This window comes from Mustela erminea, chromosome 7 (genome assembly GCF_009829155.1).
Source record: "Mustela erminea isolate mMusErm1 chromosome 7, mMusErm1.Pri, whole genome shotgun sequence".
Lineage (NCBI taxonomy): Eukaryota > Metazoa > Chordata > Mammalia > Carnivora > Mustelidae > Mustela > Mustela erminea.
Window position 1 is genome coordinate 15,492,212 of NC_045620.1, and position 27,166 is coordinate 15,519,377.

A 27,166-nucleotide genomic window follows, 5' to 3' on the forward strand; every position below is an offset into this window, starting at 1 on the left:
ATGCTTGGGAATGGTTGCTGACACTATCTTGGAGGTTTAGAGATCAAGTTTCCTAAAGTAGATTTACAGGATCCTGGTGGGACCTGTCGGGGTAGGTGGTTGGTCAGGCTAGGACTGTCCTTAGCAAAGCCTCAAGGTGAGGGCAGTTAAGTCCCCAGGAGAGAATCACTCTGTTTCAAGGGCTTGTCAGTAGCTAAGGAATTTTAATGATTTTCTTCTGCCTCTGTTTCCTACATCAGCTAAAGCTGAGGTAGGATGGCCTTAATTTTCTCCACCTCCACAGTTACCTGGAAGGGTTACTTTCTGTGACTGCAAAGCAACCTGACTTGAGCAGGTATTTTGTTGTAGGGGTTGGGGGCGGGGGTGGTGAGGTGAAGGGCTCAGGGGGGAATTAGGAAAGCTTGAGTAATTCTCCTTCCTCTGCCATCAGCCTTTTCTGTGGCCTGGGGTGAACCATTGCACTTTTGAGCCTTTTCCATTTCTGTAAAAAACCAGATTCAAATATATTACTAAGGCTTCTTCCAACCTAAATATTCCAGGATTCCAAACTACAGGTTTTTATATTCCTAGGTAAATGTTCCCTTCTTAGTCATCTGTATCACACTCTTATCATTGTTGCCATAGCTGCATACTACCTGCACTTTGATGTTTATATCTCAAAACTTTTGCTTTAAGTAGAGGCTCGTTTTTTACTTAAATTTACAAAGTTAAATTTCCATCACTTCTTAAATGAAAGACCAGCATTGCTAAAGCTGCCTCCGCCCCTCCAGCCACCCCAGTAATCTAAATAAACTTCAGCACACACCCTAAGCCTGAATGACTGATTAACCAACCCTTTCTTGTGTATCTATAGATCGTGCATTCTTTCCTAGAAAGAACAGAGTACATCTGCACCTCAATCACAAAACAGAAACCAGACCCTCTTGCACAAACCCCCCGGGAACTAAGGAACCAGACCCCCTCCTTGCACAACCTCCCAGCACTGAGATAACGTTTGCAACCCGGCACCATCGAGTCTGCACGTAATCAAGAAATGTTGGGGCCACTGCACTCCCTTTACTGATTAACTGCCCTAAACCCTTTTATAAGTCCCTGGGCCAGGCAGAAACCTCGGAATTGGCCTTTGGACAAGACTCTGCCTTCTCTCCAGGTGGCCAGACTCCTGAATAAGGCTCTTACTTCTTTCCAAGCAGAACTCTCTTGAGAATGGGCCTTTGGAGCGACCGGCAGCCAACCTGGGGTTCAGTAACACTTCTTGGGAGAAATCAAAGAATTTCTGCAAGTACACACACAAACCCTAAAACAAAAGTGCTGTTTAACTGTGGATGGGCTTACCTTTTGGAGAGATCTGGAAAAGAAGCCTTCACTCTGTCAAAAATGGAGATAAGCAAACGTTAGAAAGGTGTTAAGTCCTAGTCTCAAACCCTTAAACAAGACTTCCTGACTCTGCCCTTGGGTGCTAGCTAATGTGTTCATGTGCCCCGAGGCCCTTTCGTGTACCCCGAGTGGCATGTATACCCCTCATTTTCAGAAACAACGCCCATCCCTTCCCCGATTAGCTTGGACTCATCTTTTGGTTCTCAGACTAAATGTAAATTCCCAGAACTCCCCTCCAGGGGGGCACCTGGATGGCTCAGTCCTTAAGTGTCTGCCTTCCCCACAGGTCATGATCCCAGAGTCCTGGGATCGAGCCCCGCATCCGGCTCCCTGCTTCTCGGGGGACCTGCTTCTCCCTCTCCCATTCGCCCTGCTTGTGTTCCCTCTCTCACGTCTCTATCAAATTAATGATATAAAATCTTTAAAAAAAAACAAAAAAAGACCCCTCCGGGATTGCCCCCCGACCCCCAGCGACATTACTTTCCCCTCACACAGTAAGCATTAAGTAAACTTTTTTTTTTCATTAAATAAACTTTTATTGAAAAGGTGGTCCCTCATACTACTTCCTGGTACTCATCACAATGTGTCGTGGTGCATGTGTGTTCAGTGTCAGACTCTTTTTTTCAAGTAGGCCGAAAATTCCTGAGTACTTCTATACGTCAGATGTCGACACGTAAGGAGCTGCCAAAGGAATACAGGTGAGGTGAAGGAATCAAGCCTTCACAGCTCCTGCAGCTCTGGGCCGCGTTCGCGCCATCTCCCACCTCCCCGCGGGTCGGCTAGCCCCGCCTCCTCCGTCCGCCTCCTGGCGGGCTTAGCCCCGCCTCCCCCTAAGCGTCTGGTGGATTTAGCCCCACCTTCTCCCTCGGCCCGCTGCTGATTTAGCCCCGCCTTCTACCTTTGCCAATGACAGAGGCTTTCCTGGCAGCGGTGGCCTAGGGCGGTGGGCGGGGCCACGCAATGACGCCACCCGCGCGTTTCCGGCCTGAGAAAAACGTCGCGTTTCTGAGGAGACGCCTCGTCTGGCAGTTACCACCGCGCTAGAAGCCTCCCGACCGGCCGCCTGCATCACCAGCGTCACCATGGGGGCTGTGCTGGGCGTCTTCTCCCTCGCCAGCTGGGTGGGTTCGGGGTCTGGTGTCTCCGGTGGACGTGTCGTTTGGGGGAGGGCGATAGGGATCCCCAAGCCCAGACGCGATCGGGCCTTGGCCGGGAGCCTGGGGGGACGGGCCTTGGGCTGCAGAGAGTATCCCAGGCGCAGACCAAAATCCGTGATGTCCCCGGCCCCCCCCTCCCATCGGGATCGGGCGACTCGCCTTCCGGGTTTGGGGGAATGTCGGAGGCCGGGCCGTCATTGTTTACAATTTCGATTGCCCCGCCCCCGCGAGGCTTCCGGCCTCTGGGTTCCTCTGGAGCTGGAACCCGGACCGCGGAATAAGAGTTCCGGGGCGCGGGCGCTCTGCTTCCTTTCCAAGTACCCTCCTAAGGTGGCGTCGTTTAATTTTGGGCGGCTTAAGTGATATTTTTATCCCGGAGCATGGATTTGCCTTTGCTAGAGACTATGTGGGAGATTTGGGATTTTGACCCAGGCTTGTGTGCAGTTGTGGTGCAAAGGAAAGGCGGCCTTGTGGATTATTATTTAAAATTGGAAACCGTGGCGTGAACGTTTTGGGACTTGTCCAAGGCATTTATCTCTGGCTTCCAGTAACATGAAGCAAATAACCCCAGCATTCCTCCTCTTGAGAACTGCTGTGAGGAGGATAAAGTGAATAAATGGGTGGAATCGCTTTGTAGATTGTAAATGCCTTACTTTAAAAAAGGAAATTTTAGGATCTGTGGAAGAGAGTATGGTGAGTTCCCTCATGTAGTTTCTCCTGAGGAGCACGATTCTTTAAAATTACTTCTTGTCTCATAACTTACCAACGGTTTAATTGACCAAGGACTCAGTCTTCACTCATTGCACTACCATTTCTTAGGGACAAAGTACAAAGTGTATTTTCCATTCTTTAAGGTTGTTGATCCTAAGTCAAAAGGGTATTTGGTCATTTACAGGTTCCTTGAGAGCAGTGGCTTTCCAGTTTTTTGGCCTTGACCCAAAGTAAGAAATATATTTTACATAGCTGATTTAATATGCCCATTTATACACAGGTTTCATGAAATAATGGTTATTTTTATCATCTGCTGTACAATTTTTCTGTCACATTAGAACAAATCCAGGTAAGTTGAATTTTACAGTCCAGCAGTAGGTCAAACTGTTTGCAAAGTAGATTTAGGAAAAAATACACAGTTAAGAAGGTAATTAAGGAGTGAATTTGTAATTTGAGACAAAGTGGTCTGTCTTACTGTGATAACCTGAAACACATTCTGTCTTTGATAACGCTAATATTTATATTCATGCCATCAAAGCATTTCTTTTTTTTTTTTTTTAAAGATTTTATTTATTTATTTGACAGAGAGAAATCACAAGTAGATGGAGAGGCAGGCAGAGAGAGAGAGGAGGAAGCAGGCTCTCTGCTGAGCAGAGAGCCCGATGCGGGACTCGATCCCAGGACCCTGAGATCATGACCTGAGCCGAAGGCAGTGGCTTAACCCACTGAGCCACCCAGGCGCCCTATCAAAGCATTTCTATCTGTAAATTGCTTTTCTATATTTTTAATCCCCTTTATTCAACAGGAATAGCAAGGAGTGCAGTGTACCAGAGAATGGAATGAGTGAGGGGAGGAAAAATAGGAAATGAAGTCAGAAAGGTAGCAGGGAGCCAAATCATGTAGGCTCACAAATCATATTTGTATTGGCCTTTACTCTTTTTTTTTTTTTTTTAAGATTTTATTTATTTATTTGACAGAGAGATCACAAGTAGGCAGAGAGGCAGGCGGGTGGGGTGGGGGGGAAGCTGGCTCCCTGCTGAGCAGAGAGCCTGATATGGGGCTCGATCCCAGAACCCCGGGACCATGACCCGAGCCTAAGGCAAAGGCTTTAACCCACTAAGCCACCCAGGCGCCCCTTGGCCTTTACTCTTAACAGATATGGGGATCCATTATAGAAAAGAAGAGTGATGTGATCTGACCAATGTTTTAACAAGGTGGTTGTTGGAGAACAGACTATAGAAAAGAAAGGGTAAAGCAGTGGAGAGGAGAAAAAACTTTGCCCGAATCCTCTGTTGGGATAGTGGCCTGTGAATTAAAGTGATAATCTTAGCGAGAGAAAAAAGAGCTATGTACATGTGCTACACACATACTGGCAGGATGTTATTTATCACTCAGTGATGAATAACGCAAAGGGATGGTAGGAAATAGGGTTTGTTATACACCTTACTTACTAGGGAAAAGGAAAAAGGAAGAAAAGCCTTCTAGTTAGAACAAAGAGGAGATAAGTAAGTTGGGGATAATACTTGTTTATGTAGTTGCAGAGGTCTTTTTCTTCTTTATGGCCATAAAACTCCCTTGGAGAGAGAATTGATGGCACCCTCATATCTCAGAAGTTTCAGCTTTTAGTCACATGAGGAAACCTCCAAGATTTTTTTCCCTGTATCTGTTGAATCTCAAATGTCTTCACCTTAAAACAGTCTTTATACTACCTCTGCTTGTGTGGCTACAGGAGACAGGAGCCATTGCATTTAATCCAGCTTGAAAGATGATAGTAGTGGTTTGGACCAACGCAATAGCTAAGGGTGCTAAGAAAGTGGTCACATTCTGGAGATACTCATTTTTTATTATTTATTTATATTATTCCTAACTATTATTTATTATCTTAAAAATTATGTAGGCTCTATACCGGACTTGGGGCTTGAACTCACGCCCCCGAGATTAAGAGTTGTATGTGCGTGCTACCGACTGAGCTAGCTATGTTCCCCAGATTCTGGATATATTTTGAGGATAAAGCTGTTGTGCTGACAGTTTAGATGAGAGTTTTGGAAAAAAAGAAAACATCAAGGGTGACAAGGTTTTTGGCCTGAGTAACAGAAAGAATAATAGAGTTGTTACTTACTGAGATAGGGAAGTGACATAACATACAGTAGGACAGCTCTGGTCCACAGATGAAGTAGCTCCTGTAAAGGCTCAAGAAATAAAACAGTAGGTGGTCTCTCCAAAAGGCACTTATATTTTCATGATACTTACAAATAAATGGGTGTATTCATTTGCTAGGGCTAGATTAAAAAAAAAAAAAAAGCCACAAACTGGGTGGTGGCTCAAGCAACAGAAGTGTGTTGTCTCTCTGTTTCTGGAGGCTGGAAGTCCAAGATTCAGATGCCAGCAGGGTGACACCCTCTTCCTCAGCATGATGAGGCAGAATCTATTCATGCTTCTTCCCCAGTTCCTGGTGGTTTGATATTCCTTGGCTTGCAGGTCTCTGCCTTTGTCCTCACTTAGTGTTCTCCCTGTGCTGCATGTCTATACCCCAATTTCTCCTTTTTATGACACCAGTCATATTTAATTAGGTGCCTACTCTTCTCCGGTATAACATCATTTTAGCTAATTACATCTGCAATGACTCTATTTCCAAATAAGGTCACACTCTAGGGTACTTGGGATCAGGACTTAAACATATGAATTTGTGTGTGGGGAGGTGGGGAGATTACACACACAGTTCAACCCATAACGAACAGTAGGCAGTTATTGTGAGATTATTTGATAGGTCAGAAAATAAGTAGAGTTAAGAGTATGAGAATACAGACAAAATAAATGTAAAGCAATTAGTGTTACTGCTTTTTATTTTTTTTTTAAGATTTTATTTATTTATCTGACACAGAGAGATCACATGTAGGCAGAGAGGCAGGCAGAAAGAGAGGGGAAGCGGGCTCCCCACCAAGCAGACAGCCTAATGCGGGGCTTAGTCCCAGGCCCCTGAGATCATGACCTGAGTTGAAGGCAGAGGCTTAACCCACTGAGCCACCCAGGCGCCCCAGTGTCACTGTTTTTGACTGTAAAACCTGTTTCTGTCTGCAGCCAGCTATAGACCTCTATTACGGACTTTTGGTCCAGATTGTAGTTTAGAATTGAAAACTGAAAATGGATGATCAATTTCTGATGGCTCTTGAGGTTACAGATGTTAATGGCTACCATGATATATTGAGCCCCTTCTGTGCCAGGCATCATGCCAGCTGTTGTCTGTTCCTGACATTAGCTCATTCTTTGTATAGTAACTGTTCAGGTAGGTGGTGTTATGCCCATTTTTACAGATGAGCAGACTGGGCTTTGAAGCTAAAATGACCTTAGCATCTTGTTCCAAATCACACAGAACCATGATGAAGTTCCCCAAGGTACCATCTATAAAAGGTAGAGACTGGAACCGTACTGTGAGACCAGCATCCCCCATTATTTACATCTGCTTCTGCTGATGATTCTGACTTCACCTGCCTTTGTAATGTGACTTAATGTCATCTTTAAAAGCAATTTGAGCGCTTTCCTAATTAAGCCTACATAAAACAACTCAAGATTATGCTGTTATCTGAAATGCTCACCAAATATCCAGGTTATTTTTCTTTTTTCAGTTGAGGTAAAATTAACCATTTTTAAGTGTATAATTCAATGACATTTAGGACATTCACAGTGTTACACTGTTGTTGATGTCATCACATCTGTGTAGTCCAGAACATTTTCATCACCCCAGAGAGAAGCCTGATTCCCATTAAGCAGTCACTCTCCATCTCATGTCCCTTCTCCTCCAACCTTTGGAAGCTACTAATGCTTTCTGCCTCTGAATTTACTTATTCTGGGTATTTCATATAAGTGAAATACAACATGTGATCTTTGGGTCTGGTTTCTTTCACTTAGCATGTTTTCTAGGTTGACCAATGTTGTACCAGGTATTAGTACTTCATTCATTTTCATGACCGAGTAATATTCCAGTATATGGCTATATCACATTTTGTGTATCCGTTTGTCACTTGGTGGGCATTTGGGTTATTTCTGCCTTCTGGCAACTATAAATAGTGCTGCGTTGAACATTCACGTATGAGCTTTTGTTTAAGTACCTATTTCAGTTCTTTTGGGTGTATGTTTAGGAGAGGAGTTGCTGGGTCCAATGGTGGATTCTGTGTTTAAATTTTTTGAGGAATCTCCAGATTACTTTTAAATTGAGCTAAATGGCTCTTGTTATCATTATATATAAGGGTTTCCATGTAGTGTTACTTGGTGCTATAATACCAGATTTGGTAACTAGGATTACTTAAATAGCAAGTGGAGGTAGATTTTTATGTTGTTTTTAAATAAAATATGCTCTCTGTATAAGTAACATTTATCGGGCTCCTCGTATGTTTTAGACACTGTTCCGTACTGCAGTGTCTGAGGGAGGAAGATTCTGTTATTCAGTCTATTTTGCAGAGGGAGAAATTAGCTTAGCTTATGTAACTTGCTAAGTTAGAATGACAGAAATAATATTGACTCCAAAACCCATCCTTCTTTTTTTTTTTTAAAGTAGGTTCCATACCCATTGTGGGACTTGAACTCATGACTGTGAGATCAAGACCCGAGCCAGGATCAAGAGTAAGACACTCGATTGACTGAGCTACCCAAGCGCCCCCAGCACCCAAGCTTTTAGCCACTTCCTCCCAGCCATAACTCTCTCATTTAAAGCCATCAAAGCCTGGTTTGCCTCATCTTCTACTCTGTGACCCTTATGACATGAAGGAGTCCCCTGAAAGAGGTCTCAAATGGCTGTGGTGTGCTTATTACAGGTTCCCTGCCTTTGCAGCGGTGCATCATGTCTGCTGTGTAGCTGCTGCCCCAATAGTAAGAATTCCACAGTGACTCGCCTCATCTATGCTTTCATTCTCTTCCTGGGCGCTGCTGTATCCTGTATCATGCTGACAGAAGGGATGGAATCACAGCTGAAGAAGGTAAGTAGAAGTAATAGTAGACTTAATGTACTGGTTACTTGTATTATTTTTCTAATTTGCACAATTTTAGTTGTGATTGACATTCTTACTTCTTTACGGTTGTAAGTCTCAATCAAGTTCGTTGAAATTGTTGGGTTTTGACATTACTTTTGGGGTATGGTCAAGACATAGAATATGAAAGTTTTAGTCGTTTTCCAAAAATGAGGGTACTCAGAAAGAACATGTTCAGGTTCTACTTTAACAACTAAGAGAAAGATTTTCAAAGAATGGCAGGAAAATATTATCTTCCCATGTATGTTTCAGATTTAAACATTTGACCTAGACTAAACCTACACCTGTGGAAGGAATCAGTTGTAGCATGAAAATTCATGGCAGAATGGGAGATAACCACGTCAGTAAGAAAAGCAAAGACGAGAACACTTCATTTTTATTTGCAAAATGCAAATTGTTTATACTTTTTGGTGACAAGATTATAAGCGAATTGGAAGGCAATGAGAAAAGTCCCTCAGGACAATCTTGCACTTGTTGAAGTAGTAGTCAGTTGTATAAATTCAGGCTTTCTTACGATGGGATATAATCTTTATTTAAATGTGAATATTCCCATAACACTGAAATTGCTTTTTCCAGATACCTGGATTCTGTGAAGGGGGATTTAAAATCAATGTGGCTGATAGAAAAGTGGATAAAGATTGTGATGTTCTGGTCGGTTATAAAGCTGTGTATCGGATCAACTTTGCCTTGGCCATCTTTTTCTTTGTCTTCTCTCTGCTCATGTTAAAAGTAAAAACAAGTAAAGATCCCAGAGCAGCTGTACACAATGGGTATGTACATTGATTTTATTATTTACTTGTTAGATTATGGTGTAGATCCTCCCCTTGAGCAGTTAATGTTGCCATCCTGATGGAGGCAGTAGAGTATTTGAATCAGTGCCTCACATACATTTCTGACCCATTGTACATGGGAAGTTGTTTGAGTGTCATTTTCAGTTGGAGTTCTGTAGCACAGAGGGGCTGAAGGGGAAAAGGAGAGTCTTGTCCTTTTTTTTAATTTAATTTTTATTTATTTATTTATTTATTTTTAAAGATTTCATTTATTTATTTGACAGAGAGAGAAATCACAAGTAGGCAGAGAGGCAGGCAGAGAGGGGGTGGAAGCAGGTTCCCTGCTGAGCAGAGAGCCCGATGCTGGGTTCGATTCCAGGACTCTGGGATCATGACCTGAGCAGAAGGCAGAGGCTTAACCCACTGACAACCCAGGTGCCCTTGTCCTTTTTTTTAATACCTTTGTTTCAAGTTCCTAGATCTTTATCAGACACCTGTGAAACAGTTCAAGGATTGTGCTAGGCACTGCATACACACAAACATGTATACTTTTTATTGTTAAAAGATAAAAATGTATCTGATTTATTAAACAGTGTACAGAAAGATAAACTAGATATGTTTGGGCCATGGATTTACAAATCTTTTGTTTCCCATTCCTGACTGCCCCCAGTTCCCCTTTGACACATAATTCTTACTTGAACACTGAAGGGAGTTTTGTACACTTCATATGTATTATAATCCTCTTTTTATAGATGAAGTAGCTAAATTTCAGAAAGGTCAAATAAAATGCCCGAGATCTCTGAGCCAGTGAGACTTGGAGTTGGGATTGAAACTCAGGTTTGTCCAGCTCTAAAACCTGATTCTTTCCATTCTGCCATACAAGGCAGTCTTTAAAGGTCATGGACTGAAAGGGGTGCCTAGGTGGCTCAGTGGGTTAAAGCCTCTGCCTTCAGCTCAGGTCATGATCCCAGGTTCCTGGGATCAAGCTCCACATGGGGCTGGGTGGCGGGGGGCTTTGCTCAGTGGGGAGCCTGCTTCCTCCACTCTCTCTGCCTGCCTCTCTGACTGCTTGTGATCTCTCTGTCAAATAAATAAATTAAAAATCTTAAAAAAAAAAAAAAAGACATTTGGGAAGGTATGTGCTATGGTGAGTGCTGTGAAGTATATAAACCTGGTGATTCACAGACCTATACCCCTGGGGCTAATAATACTATGTTAATTTAAAAAACAAAAAAATCATGGACTGAAAGCCGGGTTTGGTCCTAGCTTCGCCAGTGATGAACTGTGTGATTGTGGGCACAAGGTACTTTGTCCTATGTTGAGAAAGAAGGATTAGGTGATAACTTTTCCCTAGATCCAAGAGTTAATTGCTGTATATGTAGCTAACATTGTTTGTTTAGAATACTCCAGAATTAGGGCACCTGGGTGGCTCAGTGGGTTAAAGCCTCTGCCTTTGGCTCAGGTCATGATCTCAGGGTCCTGGGATCGAGCCCCGCATCGGGCTCTCCGCTGAGCGGGGAGCCTGCTTCCCCCTCTCTCTCTGCCTGCCTCTCTGCCTACTTGTGATCTCTCTCTGTCAAATAAATAAATAAAATCTTTATTTAAAAAAAATACTGCAGAATTGTAGAAAAATTCTTGTCTTTAATCGCTAAATGTAGGGAAATTCCTAAGTTATATGTTTTTCTCTTATGTCTATGAATTTTGTGTTCTTTGGGCTAATATTTGTCCTTGAATTGTATGAAAGATTGAGTGGGGCAATTTCATGTCAAATGAAGAAATAAGCCCAGACAGTCATGTTGGAATGCTACTGAGTCCCTATTTTTGCATTTTGGAAATTAACTTTTCTCAGTATAAGGGCAAAAATTAAAACTTAATAAATGTACTTTTATATTTTAATAGGTTTTGGTTCTTCAAAATTGCTGCCATTGTTGGTATCATGGTTGGCTCTTTCTACATCCCTGGGGGCCATTTCACCACAGGTATGGCTCACTACTGAGAGAGCTAATTATATATACATAGTCTACAAATGATGGAGTTGAAGCTACATTTTCTTTACTGGTTTTGCAGAACTGGCAATTAAATGAGGTGGTGTTCAATTATACGACTTCATACTAATATTAAGGGAGTAATTACTTGATTAAACCCAGGAGGCATTCAGCCCATTGTTTCTTAGCTGTTTTGGAACCATAAGTTGCCAATATTTTAATAGTTTACCTCCTCACTTGGCAGTACTAAGTTAATCCAAGAGCTTGTCAACATGGGGACCTATAACTCATATGTGTTCTACTATCGCTGTCTTAATATACTTTTTTTTACCATAATATCAAGTGACATCTGTGGATTTCCACTGTGATTTTTTATTCCCTTGTGGAGGGAAGGGCTTATTGTACCATTTGGAATGTCAGCTCCCAGGCTACCTTGGGCACAAGGTAAACAAGCTTTAAAAGGTCTGAAGCCCAATCAGACTTCTCAGAGAATGCCTTTGAATTTGGAATAATGTTGCTGTACTGCTGGAGACAAAATATGTCTTGACCACCTCTCTCTTAATTGAATGGAAATTGTTTTAAAATTGAGTAATAACATCTGAAATGTTACTCCTATGGTAAGAATAACGTCTTTCTTTTGGGTTCTAGCTTGGTTCATTGTGGGCATGGCCGGGGCCTTTTTGTTCATCCTCATCCAGCTAGTGCTGCTGGTCGACTTCGCTCACTCTTGCAATGAGTCATGGGTAAATCGAATGGAAGAAGGAAATCCAAGGTGCTGGTATGCTGGTAGGTATCTGAACTCACCTGTAAAAGCCATACTGCATTATGCTATCTTAAGCAGGATGTACAGGAAACATCTCCATTGATTTAAGTGTGTAAACTTCCAAATTAGAGCTGACTTTCTTAAAAACTATAGTCTCCCAGTTGAGTCAATTCTGAATTATATGCATTACCGGAAGGGGGAAGCACAGATTGTAGAAATCATTGGCTTCTCTCCATTCATTTATTTTACGATTCGTAACGTAACCAAATGTGTTCGGATAAGAGAAAAATGTTGTGTTAGTGATGTAGTTCTGGTTTTGATTCCCTTGTTTCCACTGACAGAGAACTCAGGTGGATTATACATAACGGGACATCTGCCCACCTCCCTCAAGCAGATAGAAGTGAACAGTCCTTACTGCTTTCTTCAGAGTATGACCTACACTCCTTGTAAAAGCTTTCTGGTGGAAAAGGGGCACTTAACATTTCTAGGGTGGAAATACAGGATTTATAGCTGATAATAATGGGGAGGGAACTTGGAATCCTCTACTACTAGGGGCAATGACCCAGCCATACCTCATTTAAAAAAAGCAATAGTTGAAATTCTTAGCCCCTGCACCCCACGCATTTTAAACGTGATAGCTCCTCTTGTGTCAAGAACTTGAAAGGCCAAAAATCACAGAAGAAAACAAATTCCCCGTTATCCAACTCTCTGGTAATTAATACTTAACTGTTAACATATTAGTCTGTATCTTTCCAGTCTTTTTTCTTGCATATGTATCTTCTATGTATAGAAAAAAAGTCACTGAAAAAGATGTATATTTGTATCTTTTTTTTCTATTAAGATATTTATTTATTTATTTATTTGACAGAGATCACAAGTAGGCGGGGAGTGGGGGAAGCAGGCTCCCTGCCAAGCAGAAAGCCCGGGGCTGGGCTCAATCCCAGGACTCCGAGATCATGACCTGAGCTGAAGGCAGAGGCTTAACCCATTGAGCCACCCAGGCGCCCCTGAATACTTTATCTTACTAATTTTTTATATGTGTTAAACATTTGGATAGGTTATAGTTGACTTTTTTTAAAACCTCGAAGGAGCCTATGAATATGTGGCAGTAAATACCTAATAATATGTCTCTGAGCACATTTCTGCCTTTTCCCTTAGAACAAATTCCTAAAAGTAGAAGAGGGGAAGGGTATGGATATTTTAAAGGCTTATAGTACACATTATCAAACTGTCCAGTGTTCTTTTTTTGTTATTTATCTAGCTTGCTTTTTAAAAAGTAACTAAAGCAAAAAAAAAAAAAAAAATTTTAAATTTAAAAAATAACAAAAGCAAAGCCAAAAAACCCCAAAAATGAATACTGTGTTCACCATAAACACAGAGGACGGAACTTAATAAAAAATAAAACATGCAGGGGCGCCTGGGTGGCTCAGTGGGTTAAGCCGCTGCCTTCGGCTCAGGTCATGATCTCAGGGTCCTGGGATCGAGTCCCGCATCGGGCTCTCTGCTGAGTGGAGAGCCTGCTTTCCTCTCTCTCTCTCTCTGCCTGTCTCTCTGTCTACTTGTGCTCTCTCTCTGTCAAATAAATAAATAAAATCTTTTAAAAAAAAATAAAATAAAATAAAACATGCAGATTTCCACCCACTTGCAACCCACCTTCCTCTCCAGATATAACCATGATTACTGGATCTTTATAATTTGTGCACACATACATGTTTTTGTTATTTAGATGTAAATAGGTTCATATAATACATTGTTCCATCACTCACTCTTCTCATCAACTATATGATGAGTATTTCAACTATATGATGAAGTATATCAACTATATGATGAGTATTTTCTAACATATCTGTGAGTACAGATACATCTTAACTCACTTAATGGTATACAGTTCCATGGGGTTCCGTGTGTGGTATACCCTAAGTTATTTAACCATTGCCCTATTTTGTTGGTCACTTCAGTTATGTATAATGACTATTTATTTTAGCATGAGATTTAAGAAATTGTTTTATTTTGTGATACGTTGGAAATCCTGAAACACCTCCCCATTTCTGACTCATAAAAATTTATTTTTTTAATCTGTTTATTTCCTTTTTTATAATTCACTTGTATCCCTCAACTTTAGAAGAATTTAATAATGAGTTGCAGATTTGTCCTCCTTTGGAAGTAACTAAAAAGTAGAGAAGTCTTGCATATTCATTTGGAAAAACATTAAGAACTGTACTAGTACTTTGACATACAATACCATTTTATACCAACATCATATTCATAATTTAATTTTAAATATGTAACTGTGGAGGTTATAAGTAGAAACTGGTTTTCTTATAATTGTGCCTTGAATTAAGTACAGGTTAATCAAGCTCATCATTGCTACAGTTGGTCTGAGTATACTCTTACTCTTCCATGTTTTCTAATCTTCAGAGTTACAGAGCTAATTGTTGCCTATCCATGTGAACAGAAAGGAATATTATTTTTGAAAATAGCAAATACGCCACTCTCCCACAGTGAGGTAGTCTCATCGGGACAGGAAGTGGGCTTACGTAGCCCATGACTGCAGAAGACAAATGACATAAAAGATGCCAGTCTGTTGTTTTCTGCCGACACCATCCCTGGCATTTAGCTTGCTGGAACTGGGCCAGTTTGAGGGCCTACAAGTTTTGCAAGTTCCTAAGAAAAGTTTATAATACACATTATTTAGCTGAATTTACTCTAGCTTGTTTTTCAACCCATGGAATCAAGGTAGATAATCCAGAAAGTGAATCCACTTGCTTGAATTGAACACCAGGCCACCTCTAGTGCGGTCTGAGATGTCATCCTTGGGTCTTCTGTAATTTCCCTGTAAAATGTTGACCACCGTAACAGTAAAATAATGTCTCTATTTTTATATGGGGTAGAAGAAAATTGGTCTTCATTTGAAAAGCTTGTTCCAGTTGTGAGCATTGCTGTGGGTTTCCTTCCTTCCAGCTTTGCTGTCTGTCACCAGCATCTGCTACATTCTGTCTGTCGTCTTTGCCGGCTTACTCTACACTTACTACACCAGACCGGACGGCTGCGCAGAGAACAAGTTCTTCATCAGTATTAATTTGATCCTTTGCTTTGTGGTTTCTATTATATCCATCCATCCAAAAATTCAGGTATGGTTTTCTGCTTTATCCTCCTGTGAAAAAAAATTTTTTTTTAGTATATGTTCATTTGAGAGAGAACATAAGAGAGAGAGTACAGCAAGGGAGAGGTGCAGAAGCAGATGGAGAAAAAGACTCAGGGAGCCCGATGTGGGACTCGATCCCAGGACCCTGGGATCATGACCTGAGCTGAAGGCAGACGCTTAACCAGCTGAGCCACCCGGGCATCCTCCTGTGAAAAATTTTTAATTATTGCCAGACTTAAGCTGATGTAATCTTTTATGTGAGTTTATGTTTATCTACTTAAACATTTTCCCATATTATAAGTTCTTCATAATTCTAATTTAGTAACTGTAAAATGTGCCATTGAGCACCTGTATCATGATTAAGTGAATAGTTTCCCTATGAAAAAGTGAATAATTTCCCTAGGAAAAAAAACCCTAGGTAACCTGAGAATTTTATAGCTCTTATAAAATAGTTTATGTTGGGAGAATGATTCTTACGAATCATGAGCTAAGCTGTTTTAGGGGGGTTAAATTAGAAAATCACTGCTTTAAAAAAAAAACATTGCTTTTAATATTTAAAAACAAAACTCATGCATGTGAGTTTCATCATTTAAACACCATACTTAAAAAAATTTGTGGAGGTTTTTTTTTTAAGATTTTACTTATTTGAGAGGCACCTGGGTTGCTCAGTGGGTTAAAGCCTCTGCCTTTGGCTCAGATCATGATCCCAGTGTCCTGGGATCGAGCTCCGCATTGGGCTCTCTGCTCAGCGGGGACCCTGCTTTCCCCTCTCTCTCTGTCTGCCTCTCTGCCTACTTGTGATCTCTGTCTGTCAAATAAATAAATAAAATCTTAAAAAAAAAAAAGATTTATTTGAGAGAGAGTGCAAGTGGGCATGAGCTGGGGGAGTGGCAGAGAGAAAGGGAGAAGCAGACTCCCCGCTGAGTGGGGATCCTGATGTGGGGTTTGATCCCAGGACCCTGGGATCATGACCTGAGCCAAAGGCAGATGCTTAACGACTGAGCCACCCAGGTGCCCCAATTCATGAAGTTTTAGATGAAAAATATGAAAAGAATATAGAACACCTCTCCTTTCAAAAATGAGAAAACTGAAGTTCCAGAGAGATGATCGTCACTCAGCTGGTAAGCACTGCTGTGGAGCTTTGCTTCTATAACTAGTAGGGACGAGAGAATCAGCCTCTGCAGGATACACGGGAATTCCAGGGCTGTCAAATGCCTCAAGAACCACTAGTACACAGTTGTCTTTCTTGGTTCTTTTTTAGGTTAACTCACATTGAAAGATTACTTACCCTTTTTCAAATGTCAAGTAGAATCAGAAGGTTCTCAGTTGTTAATATCTCAGAGCAGGGTGGGGGGTGTTGGGGAGAGGCCAGGGATGTCCGCTGGGTTTTAGAAAGTCAGCCTTGGGGCGCCTGAGTGGCTCAGTGGGTTAAAGCCTGTGCCTTTGGCTCAGGTCGTGGTCCCAGGGTGTTGGGATCGAGCCCCACATCGGGCTTTCGACTCAGCGGGGAGCCTGCTTCCCTTCCTCTCTCTCTGCCTGCCTCTACCTACTTGTGATCTCTGTCTGTCAAATAAATAAAATCTTTAAAAAAAAAAAAAGAAAGAAAGAAAGAAAAAGAAAAAGTCAGCCTTGCAGTTCCCATGGCATTGCTTTCTTTTTGATTCCACAGGAACACAGGCCTCAGTCTGGTCTCCTGCAGTCCTCTGTCATCACCCTCTACACCATGTACCTCACCTGGTCAGCCATGACCAATGAACCCGGTAAGGGAATGTCAGTAGTACATGCACTTGATAGAGAGAAAGCAGGAAGTCACTCTTCCGGCAGGTGCAAACACTGGAGGTAGAACAAAGGGCAAATAGGAGAACACACAAAAGGCTTTGCTTAAATGTACCGTGCTCACCATGTGGTGCAGATACTCGCGTTTCTAGTTTTATTCTCCATGTCTGTCCGTAGCTCTTCATAGCTGACAGCCTAAAGGGCCGCAGTCTTTATACAGTCCAGGCTTTTCCTGGGACTAAGTCAAACTAGTTAAGAATTGGACAAGGCAACATTGTTTTGGCCCTTTGTGGCATTGTTGTAATTGAATTTCACTTTGGTGTTACAGGCTATAGAGGAAATGGCTGAAAGAAGTTTCCTTTTATAATTACTGCATTGTGTCTCACTCAGTAGGGTATTCTACAGACTTGTTTTAAAGGAAAACGGTTATTCCAGACCCTCCAACGATGACTCACTTACTGTTACTATACTCTCTATTTAACTGTAAAAACAAAACTAGGGAAAATTTCCCTGTGGTTAAAGCCTTTGTACAAATACAGACCCCAAAAGATTTGCCAGTTCAAGTTCAAGATCAGTAAAATCAGGATTGACATTTATGAATTTGCCAAGTACTTTGTTGTCGGGTCTTTTCTTTTTTCCTAAAACTATGTTACTGATTGCCACACAAATACGTAACTAGTTGCTAAGTTTCCAGGTTCTTCTAAGTATGGCATGCGCATGTTTTCCATCATGACTGAAGGATGTGTGAACCCTTCCCTCACATCCTTTCTCGGAACAAGAGGAGTTCTAACTAAGGACAGTAAAAAAATATCCCACTTTCAGATCGTTCCTGCAACCCTGGCCTGTGGAGCATCGTCACGCACATGACGGCGCCAACCTTGGCTCCTGGGAATTCAACTGCTGTGGTCCCTACCCCTGCTCCACCCGAAAAGAATGGGCATTTCTTAGATGCAGAGACGTTCATTGGGCTGACAGGCTTTGTTCTCTGCCTTTTGTATTCTAGGTAAGTTAAAAAGTACTTGTGACAAGATTCTCATGAAGGTTAATCGTAGAGCAAAGAAGCTATTTTGCTTTCAGAAAGTAGTGTGAGGGATTGAGAAAAAGAACTTAACTCCTTTTTATTTTTTATTTATTTATTTTTAATTATTTACTTGACAGATCACAAGTAGGCAGAGACGCAGGCGGGGGGTAGTGGGGAGCAGGCTTCCCACTGAGCAGAGAGCCCGATGCGGGACTCGATCCCAGGACCCCGAGATCATGACCTGAGCCGAAGGCAGAGGCTTTAACCCACTGAACCACCCAGGCGCCCCTTAACTCCTTTTTAATGAAAGCCCCCGACTTGTTTCATTTCCCAAGTCATACATATTTCTTAAAGCCTAATAAATGTTCTCATCAAATACTTCCTTCCAAACTGACATAGAGATACCATCTCCCTGGATAGGATAAAGTCTTCACCTGACCCCACATCGGCTGGAGTAGTGACTCTGAAAATTGGTTGGTTTCTCTTTTTTTTAAGAAGGTCTTAATTTCCTGATCATTGTAAAAAATACTTAGAAAACTACAGAATTCTATACATCTAACTTTAAAATCTCTAGTTAATCCAGGGCCTCAGATAGAACCTGTGTTAGCACTTTTCATTCACCCTCTTACCCATTTTTAATTGATATTTTCTATATAATGGCACATATTCCTTGAATAATTTAAAAATATGAGATAAAAATGAACAAGGGTGAGTGTATATTTATATAAATTAATAATATAAGTGAGATAAGTCTGAAGTGGGAATTGAAAGTAGCCTCCCTCCAAATTTACCTCTTCCATGGTTAAGCATTTTGGTACATATTATTTGCTACTTTTTTTCCTTCGCTTACACTTAACTACCTTATTTATCAATTTGTATTTGTGTAATTATACATAATTTTATTTACAGTTATATATGTAATTTTATTTACATCACTGTATATAAATTTTTAAAAATAGGAACGTACTATACATACATACAGTATTCTCAAATATGAATTTGTCGTAATTTGGACAGTTTTCCACAGTATGTGTAGATTTATCTTTTTTTTTAATGAGTGTTTAAAAGAAAGATTGGCAAACTGTAGGCCTTGTAAATAGAGTTGTATTGCAGTACAGCTATGCTTACGTGTTTTTATATTGTCTGTGACTTTGTTTGTTTTGCCTTTGGCCTAATGTGCTTTGTTTTGTTTTTGAGATACAGTTTCCATACTATAAAATCACCCTTTTAAGGTGTACAGTTCAGTAGTAGTTTAGTCTGTTCACAGGATTGAGCAACCACCACCACAGTCCATTTTAGAAGATTTTATTTTGCCAAAAAGAAACCTCATGTCTCCTTAGCAGTCACTTCCCTATGCCTTCCCACTCCAGCCACTGGCAGAAACTTGTCTCTCTAAACTTGTCTCTTGCTTATTCGAGTGTTTCATATATGTGGAATTGTAAAACATATGGTCTCTTGTGGCTGGCTTCTTTCATTTAGTATGTTTTCAGGGATCATACATGTTATATCAGTACTTAATTCCTTTTCATTGTTGGAAAGGATGCTCCATGGTGTGGATATATACCACATTTTGTTTATCCTTTGTCGGTGGATAGACATTTGGGTTGATTTCGCTCCAGAACTGTCATGAATAATGCTGCTGTGAGTATTTGTGTACAGGTTTTTTGTTTGTTTGTTTGTTTGTTTGTTTGGGGTTTTTTTAGATTTTATTTATTTATTTGAGAGAGAATGAGTGAGAGAGAGCATGAGAGGGGAGAAGGTCAGAGGGAGAAGCAGACTCCCTAAGGAGCTGGGAGCCCAAGGTGGGACTCGATCCCGGAAGTCCAGGATCATGACCTAAGCCGAAGGCAGTTGTTCAACCAACTGAACTACCCAGGCGCCCCTGTGTACAGGTTTTTTGTGTGGATTTACATTTTCAGTTTCTTGGATCTATACCTAGTTGTAGAATTGCTAGGCTATGTGGTACCTCTTTTGAAAACTGCGAAAGTGTTTTCCAAAGTGTCTGCCTCATCTTCCCGATCCACCAGCAACGTATGAGGCTGCTGGTTTCATCACCTCTTAACTGTTAGATTATAATTGTTTTTTTTATTGTAGCCATTCTAGAGAACATGAAGTGGCATTTCATATGGTTTTCCTCATGACTGGTGATGTTGAGCATTCTTTTCTTGTGCTTTTTAGCCATTTTTATGTCTTGAAGTGATGTCTATTTAAATCTTTTGCCTATTTTTAAATTGGGCTTTTTATTGCTTTGTATATGGCTTGGAGTATGGGTACAACTCCATTCCGTTGTAGTATGGATATCTAGTTGTCATAGTACCGTTGCTGAAAAGAATATTCTTGCCCCCATTGCTTTGTCTGGTATCCCTGTCAAAAATCAGTTGAACCTAAATGTAATGGTTTATTACTGGACTCCTAACTCCATGTCATTGATCTGTATAGGTATTCCATGCCAGTACCACACTGTTTTGATTACGGTGGCCTTGTAGTAAGGTTTGTTTGTTTTTGTTTTTAAGTTTTTTTTTTTTTTTTTTAAGATTTTATTTATTTATTTGACAGACAGAGATCACAGGTAGGCAGAGAGGCAGACAGAGAGAGAGAAGAAGGGAAGCAGGCTCCCCGCTGAGCAGAGAGCCCGATGCGGGGCTCGATCCCAGGACCGTGAGACCATGACCTGAGCTGAAGGCAGAGACTTAACCCACTGAGCCACCCAGGCACCCCTGTAGTAAGGATTGAAATCAGAAAGTATGAGGCATCGAGATTTGTTCTTTTTCAAGGTTGTTATGGTTATTCCAAGTCCCTTGCATTTCTGTGTAAACTTTGGGTTTTGCTTGTCAGTTTAATTGAGATTTGGTAAGGATTGCATTGAATCTATTCATCTTTTGGGCATTACTATCTCAACACTATTAAGGCTGGTTCATAACATGGGATGTTTCATTTGGTCTTCAGTTTCTTTCAGTACTAATGTAGTTACTAGTGTACAAGTCTCAAACATGTCTTGTTAAATTTCTAAGTGTTGTTTTTGATAGTTATAAGTGAGATTGTTTTCTTAATTTATCTTTTAGGTTTTGCATTGTTACCGTATAGACGTGGAATTTTTGTATATTGATCTTGTATTCTGGAAGATCATTTATTCTAATAGGGTATATATTCCCTAAGATTTTCCATGTATAAGGTCTGGTTATTTGCAAATAGAGATCATTTTACTTCTTTCCCAATCTGGATGTCTTTTTTTCTTTTCCTTGCCTAATTGCTCTACTTTGAACCTCTAGTACAATATTGAGTAGAAATGGTGACAATGGGCTCTTTGTCTTATTCTTGATCTCAGGGGGAAAGCTTTTAGTCTTTCACTATTTTTAAAAAATATTTTATTTATTTATTTGACAGAGAGAGAGAGATCACAAGTAGGCAGAGAGGCAGGCAGAGAGAGAAGAGAAAGCAGGCTCCCCGCTGAGCAGAGAGCCCAGTGTGGGGGCTCGATCCCAGGACCCTGGGATCATGACCTGAGCTGAAGGCAAAGGCTTTAACCCACTGAGCCACCCAGGCGCCCTAGTCTTTCACTATTAAGTGTGATGTCACCTGTGGGTTTTTCATAGGTGCCCTTTTATCAGTTTGAAGAGGTTCTTGTCTTTTCCTAGGTTGAGTGTTTTTATCAGGAAAAGGTATTAAATTTTGGTCAGGTGATTTTTCTTTGTCTGTTGAGATGATTATATGGTTCTTTAGTTGTACGTACTTTCTTTATTCAGTCATTTTAACCTGCAGTGAGCATCTGCTATGTGCTAGAAATGCATAGATGACTACGGTCATTGTTGAGTTCTAGGACTAGCAAGAAAGACAGGAATGCTAAGTATGGCAGAGGGGAGCAGAAGGAGCTGTGGGACTTTAACCCAGTGTAGTGATGACTCGATGCCAGGAAGGCTTTCTAGAAGACATAGCACATAGAGAATTGAAGAAAGAGGCTCGCTGGGAGAAGGCTGGTGGGTGGTCCATTCCAAGCATGGAGGAGACTTGTGAAGTCACGGAAGCAGACGTGGAGAGCACGATGAAACTCCTAAGCAGTTAGCCATTAAATGGTAACCGACGAGAGTGCTCTCTGTCTTGTGATGACAGGCAGCAGTTGAGAACTTTAAGCAGAGCCCTTCAGAAGGCCTTCAGTCCCCACATAGGGGCAGTTCAGAAACAACCTGCATGTATATAGGCCAATGGCAGCGATTCATCTCATGGCCCCTTGTTGATCTGTCTTCTCTCGGATCACTTTCCAGCATCCGTACTTCCAACAACAGCCAAGTGAGTAAGCTGACTTTGTCAGGAAGTGACAGCGTGATCCTCCGTGATACAGCTGCCAGTGGCGGCAGCGATGAAGAAGAGGGACAGCCTCGGCGGGTTGTGGACAACGAGAAGGAAGGAGTGCAGTACAGCTACTTCTTGTTCCACTTCATGCTCTGCCTGGCTTCCTTGTACATCATGATGACCCTGACCAGCTGGTACAGGTAGGAGGCACAGACAAACCAGGTGGAAGACCACTTGACACCCCACCCACCTTGGGCTGCCTGTAAAATCTACCTCCATTGCTTGACCTCAGAATCCCCTTCATTTACCCGTATAGTGAAGTTGTGTTCAGTGCGGACTCTTTTCTGAAATACTTTTGACTTTCTCTCCTTTTGGATTTAAAATCCAGTTGGAATTCATGTTATTTATTTATTTGCCAGAGGAGAGGGAGAACAAGCAGGGGAAGCAGGCACCCCGCTGAGCAAGGAGCCCAGTGCGGGACTTGACCCCAAGACCCTGGGATCATGACCTGAGCTGAAGACAGATGCTTAACTGACTGAGCCACCCAGGGGTCCCTAGTTGAAATTCTTAGAGTACGAATCATGGAGAATTCTTCTAGACTTGAGTTACTTACAAGAGAAAATCATAACATAAAGCAGTCTGACCCATTTTTGTTCACGAATTTTCCCTTGTGTCTAGAGATGGCCATATGGAGTATTCTGGACACAATAATGATGTGATAAGGAAAGTTTCAGGGACGTCATTTCAATCTAGACTTTTGCCAATACCTAGAACAGCTAGGTATTCCTGAAGAGCTTTGCTCAGCAAAGAGTTCTTTGTGCTGATAAGATAAAAGCTTTTTGAGAGGCACAATCCCCTGCACATGAAAACTGATAATAGCAGCTTTCATAAGTTCCTTCTAGAACCTTACTGCATTATAGTGTTAGCCAACTTTCTTTGCTTTCGCTGGGGGGTGCTACTGGATGCTGCCAACAGGCTCTTACCTGACCATCGTCTGCTTTCTTAGCCCTGATGCAGAGTTCCAGAGCATGACCAGCAAGTGGCCAGCTGTGTGGGTCAAGATCAGCTCCAGCTGGGTCTGCCTTCTCCTCTATGTCTGGACCCTTGTGGCTCCACTCATCCTCACCAGTCGTGACTTCAGCTGAACCTCTGCGAATTCATAAAGGTCTGCTTTGCTGAAAGCCCTTACCTGTTTTACTTTTGCTTCAACTAAAATATTAAGTGAATACTTTGCAAATTTGACTGTATCCAAGTTTATATCAGAGAGCAAGATTAAGTAATGCTTGACGCAGGATCTGAACTTTTCATTTATATGTATATTATGTTTATTTGTAAGGATATAGCGCAAAGGGAACATTTTGCGTTTTAAAATGAACTACAGCTGTGCTGTGAAGAGACTTCTTTATTAAGATCTGTAGGATCCTACAACTTTGATTTAAAATGTAAGAGAAATGTTGGATATTTGAGGCCAATCGTTAATATATTTCTATTGCAGTCTCCTTAAAAAGCAAACAAAACAAAAAAACCCCCCCACCATTTTCATGACAGGCTTCCTCTGTGAAAGTGTTTACTTGTGTGATGCGAGCAAGCGGCGTGTTCAGTCCTTCGTCCCTCATGAAGTGTAGCATCGGAGTATGGGGTGGGGGGCAGGGGCGGGTTGCGTGCCGCTGGCTTCTTCCCCAGAAGAGCAGAGTGGCTGATCGGGCTACAGCTTCTACAGCTTGAGTTGGTCCTTCCGGTGTTTGACACTACAGCAGTGATGCCACGCAGTCCCCGCTTTGCCATAAGCGCTTTTGTAGGTTTGGCGAAAATGAAAAGTCACTTGGGAAAACAGTGCCACTTTGGTCTATGTCGTTCTCTTGTTAATGAGTATGTAAAAGCAAAATGCATGTGAATTTATTATATTTGCACTATAAAGGTATTTGATTAAAACAGAGACTTAAGCTTTGAAGACCCTTTCTTTTACAGCTTTTATGAGTTAGTAGCCATTCTATGATTTTTAGACATTCATGGGCAGTCAGGTTTATCAGGGATCGAGCAGAATGTGCCTGTCTCTTCTAAAACTTGAGGTCTGGCTAGTAAGTAAAGTCTGGAACTCATCCCAAAATTGTACTCCTAATACCTTGCCTGGGGAAGACACTTGCGTATATGAAACACAAGGCAGGCACTGTCAGGAAACTTTGTCAAGAGAGGGTAGTCCACAAGGATGTCGACTAGAATAGTTCGTTCTCTGAGCACCATTTATAGAGTGTCTGCTCTGCACCCGGCGCTGTCAGGTTCGGGGCTCCAACGTTAAACACAAGATACCAGCTCTGCCATCTTGGACTTAGAGTTTAGAGGAGGGTGAAGATGAGCGGACAGGTGTACAGCCCGGTGTGGTGAGTGCTGGGATTGGGGAATTGAGAGAACTTAAAGGAGAGTTGCCTGGGGTTGGGCTGGGGAAGTTGTCCTGGTAGGCTTCCTGGAAAAAGTGGAATTGGAGGCCGGGAATTATTAGGAGTTTTCCGAGAGAGAAATGGGGCAGAGGGCTGGCATTGCTACAGGGTAGACAGAGCTTCACGTTAAAGGAAGGGGATGCAGACTTGTTCGGGAAAGCTGGGATAGGGAGAAGAGGGCAGGACTGGGTCATGAAGGGCTTCGCAAACCACAGCGAAGTTTGAACCCTAGTTGAGAGCAGCAGGGAGCATATTGATGGTGACGTGAACACACGGTCTTCAGTCACTGCAGCAGACACGGAGAGAGGGCGTTGAGAGAGGAGACCAGGGCAGGCCATACCCCGCTTCAAACAGCAAAGTGGAAGTGAGGATGGGGAGAAACTGACAGCTGAGAGCTACTTAGTAATTAAAATTTTAAAACTGGCAATTGATTAGCTGTAGAGGAGAGGCCGATTCCTGAGTGATGCTGGCTTAATCACCTGAGTTGATGGGGCTTCTGTTTATATGGTGAGAGACAGAAAGAGAAACACATTGTGCCAGCAGGATGGAGTTGGTCCCTTAAGAATGGCGGAGAACATGGTCTTGGAAGTCAGACCCGGTTTGTAGCCAGCATTGCTTTTTCTGTCTGTTAACTGGTCGGCTAATATTTATTGAGTACATACTGTGCCTTATGATCTTGGGCAAATGATTGTGTGACCATCTGTCTGAGCCTCAGTGTTTGCCTTGTTTGAATAAAAGCTAGTACCTAGTACATGTTATTGTTTAAAGAGTTAAGTTACTTTGCAAAGTGCTTAACTCATTTTAAACACTCTGGTGGCAGCTGCTAATCTCACTATGGGTTAAAATGACACTAGACAGTATTCAGAGGTCAGAGATGTTCAGCCACAGTCCGATGGAGGCTAGATTTGAGGTGTTCATACAGAATTAAACAGATGGGACACAGAGGGGACAGTCTCAGTTGGGATGGAGGTGGGTGGGGTAGGGAAGCAGGGTTTGATAGGAATCATTGGAACCACCTGTTTTAAACCAGCATTATATCAAGGTACAGAGATAAAGTTGCAAGGGAGTTGCAAGTGGGAGAGGCTTAGCCCCTTACTTTGCCAGCGTAAAGCAGATACCCCCCACTTTCCTTAATGGCAGGGTAGCCAGATTAAGACCTTTAAAGGCCGTAAACTTCAGAAACAATGAGGGTTTTCCATCCCCTACCTTATGTAATGCAAAATAAAGCAATACTAAACTGTAAAATAAGTGTAACAAAGTCCAATAAAGTATTTTTTTCTCATGATAACTTTTGATATTAATTTGAAATAACAAAATTTCTTTAAAAATTAGGGGACAGTATCCCTGTTTGCTGGACTGTATTCTAAGTTAAGTTGGTCTGTTGCTAGGAAACCCAGGATTACTCAAGACTCAAGGGAACCATACTCAGGAGTGCTGAATTACTCACGTGTATACACAGGTAACATCAGCAGGTCGACCAAGAGAGTATCTTGATTCATCAGACCTTGTGGTGTCCTCTCATTCCAGATAAGTCATCTGGTGTTTCATCACCAGGAATGGGCCTGTCTGTCCCTCAGGATTGCAGATTGACAGCCTGGCTTTGAGGTTAGTGATACGGTCTAGGAATTCATCAGAGGCAACAGCAGTGGCTGCTACGTTTACCTGGTCGGAGCTAGCTGGAAGAAGGCTTGTAGGCCCATGTGGCCCCTGCCAGATGTTTACTCTCTGGACTGGTCTTGTAAAGTACTTGGTTGAGAAATAAAACCTTCTCTTATCCATCAAGGATCCTGCCAAGAATGGCCATGGACCTGTTTATCGCTGCTGTTGATGTTCTGGACCAAGCTGTACACCAGCACATGGTTTTGTTTTGTTTTTGGTTTTTTTTTTAAGATTTTTATTTATTTATTTATTTGAGAGACAGAGATCACAAGTAGGCAGAGAGGCAGGCAGGGAGAGAAAGAGAGAGGAGGAAGCAGGCTCCCTGCAGAGCAGAGAGTCCGATGTGAGGCTCGATCCCAGGACGCTGGGATCATGACCTGAGCCGAAGGCAGAGGCTTTAACCCACTGAGCCACCCAGGCGCCCCCCAGCACATGTTTTTGTCCATTACAGGTCCTTTTCCTTTTTATGCACCCAAGTGAGAGTGTTGTTACATGAGTCATGGCTCAAGCTCTACAAATTGACGATGGGCGCCAGGCTTATCAATGAGAGCTGCTGCTCCTTTCTTTTATCCTTTCTTGTTGTTCTGTCCATCCGGTTACCTAGGAGCCCAAATCAGGCAGCCTTCCCAGTGGCGTCCTAATCACTGCTGAGTGACCTGAGCTGCACGTGACCTCCTCAGGTGAAGAATAGCAACATGAGACAGTGCGTGTGCCCAGCTGTGCATAGACGCTGTCCACGCCCCAGAAGGTGGGGCAGCTTCTCCCCGTTGGACAGATCAGACTGAAGTTTAGAGGAGTCAGGAACTTGCCTGTAGTTACTCAGTAAGAGGCAAAACAGAGAAATAAACCAGGCCTTGAGAGTTCCTTTTGCAGTTAGACTCCATTGTCTCTTGGCATAAGGTCATAGGCACCAAATAACTGGAGACTGCTTAGGCACGAGCTGTCAGACTACCCATCAGCAACGAGGGAGGATAAGCAATCCCCCTGAAGGCAGTAACGACTAGGTCACTTTATCTAATGGCTGGCACCTTATTAGGTAAGAGGTGGAATATTTGGTTA

General features: G+C 42.1%; 1 protein-coding gene and 1 long non-coding RNA gene across 3 annotated transcripts; one reads left to right on the forward strand and one right to left on the reverse strand.

Annotated features, from left to right (window-relative positions):
* On the reverse strand, positions 1 to 2,360 carry LOC116594923. Its single transcript, XR_004287460.1, has 3 exons — positions 2,276 to 2,360; positions 1,336 to 1,368; positions 1 to 481 (listed from the first exon to the last, which is right to left on the reverse strand). It is a non-coding gene; the product is annotated as an uncharacterized LOC116594923 (long non-coding RNA).
* On the forward strand, positions 2,338 to 26,231 carry SERINC3 (serine incorporator 3). 2 transcript variants are annotated; one of them, XM_032350573.1, is made up of 11 exons: positions 2,338 to 2,498; positions 8,054 to 8,215; positions 8,843 to 9,036; positions 10,936 to 11,015; positions 11,670 to 11,807; positions 14,746 to 14,915; positions 16,599 to 16,689; positions 17,528 to 17,708; positions 21,986 to 22,213; positions 23,020 to 23,178; positions 25,976 to 26,231. In XM_032350573.1, the coding sequence occupies exons 1-10, from the start codon at positions 2,460 to 2,462 to the stop codon at positions 23,156 to 23,158; spliced, it is 1,422 nt and encodes a 473-aa protein (XP_032206464.1). In that variant the 5' UTR covers positions 2,338 to 2,459; the 3' UTR covers positions 23,159 to 23,178; positions 25,976 to 26,231. The 2 variants fall into 2 exon arrangements, with proteins under 2 accessions (XP_032206464.1, XP_032206463.1); XM_032350572.1 differs by lacking the exon at positions 25,976 to 26,231 and having other exon boundaries at positions 23,020 to 25,599.
* The last annotated feature ends 935 nt before the right edge of the window (positions 26,232 to 27,166 follow it).

Excerpts from the sequence above, each read along its gene's own strand:
- SERINC3 (XM_032350573.1), top strand. The coding sequence starts at position 2,460 with ATGGGGGCTGTGCTGGGCGTCTTCTCCCTCGCCAGCTGG. Across the intron at positions 11,016-11,669 it reads TGGGGGCCATTTCACCACAG|CTTGGTTCATTGTGGGCATG; the intron begins GTATGGCTCACT and ends TTTGGGTTCTAG. Across the intron at positions 16,690-17,527 it reads AGCCATGACCAATGAACCCG|ATCGTTCCTGCAACCCTGGC; the intron begins GTAAGGGAATGT and ends TCCCACTTTCAG.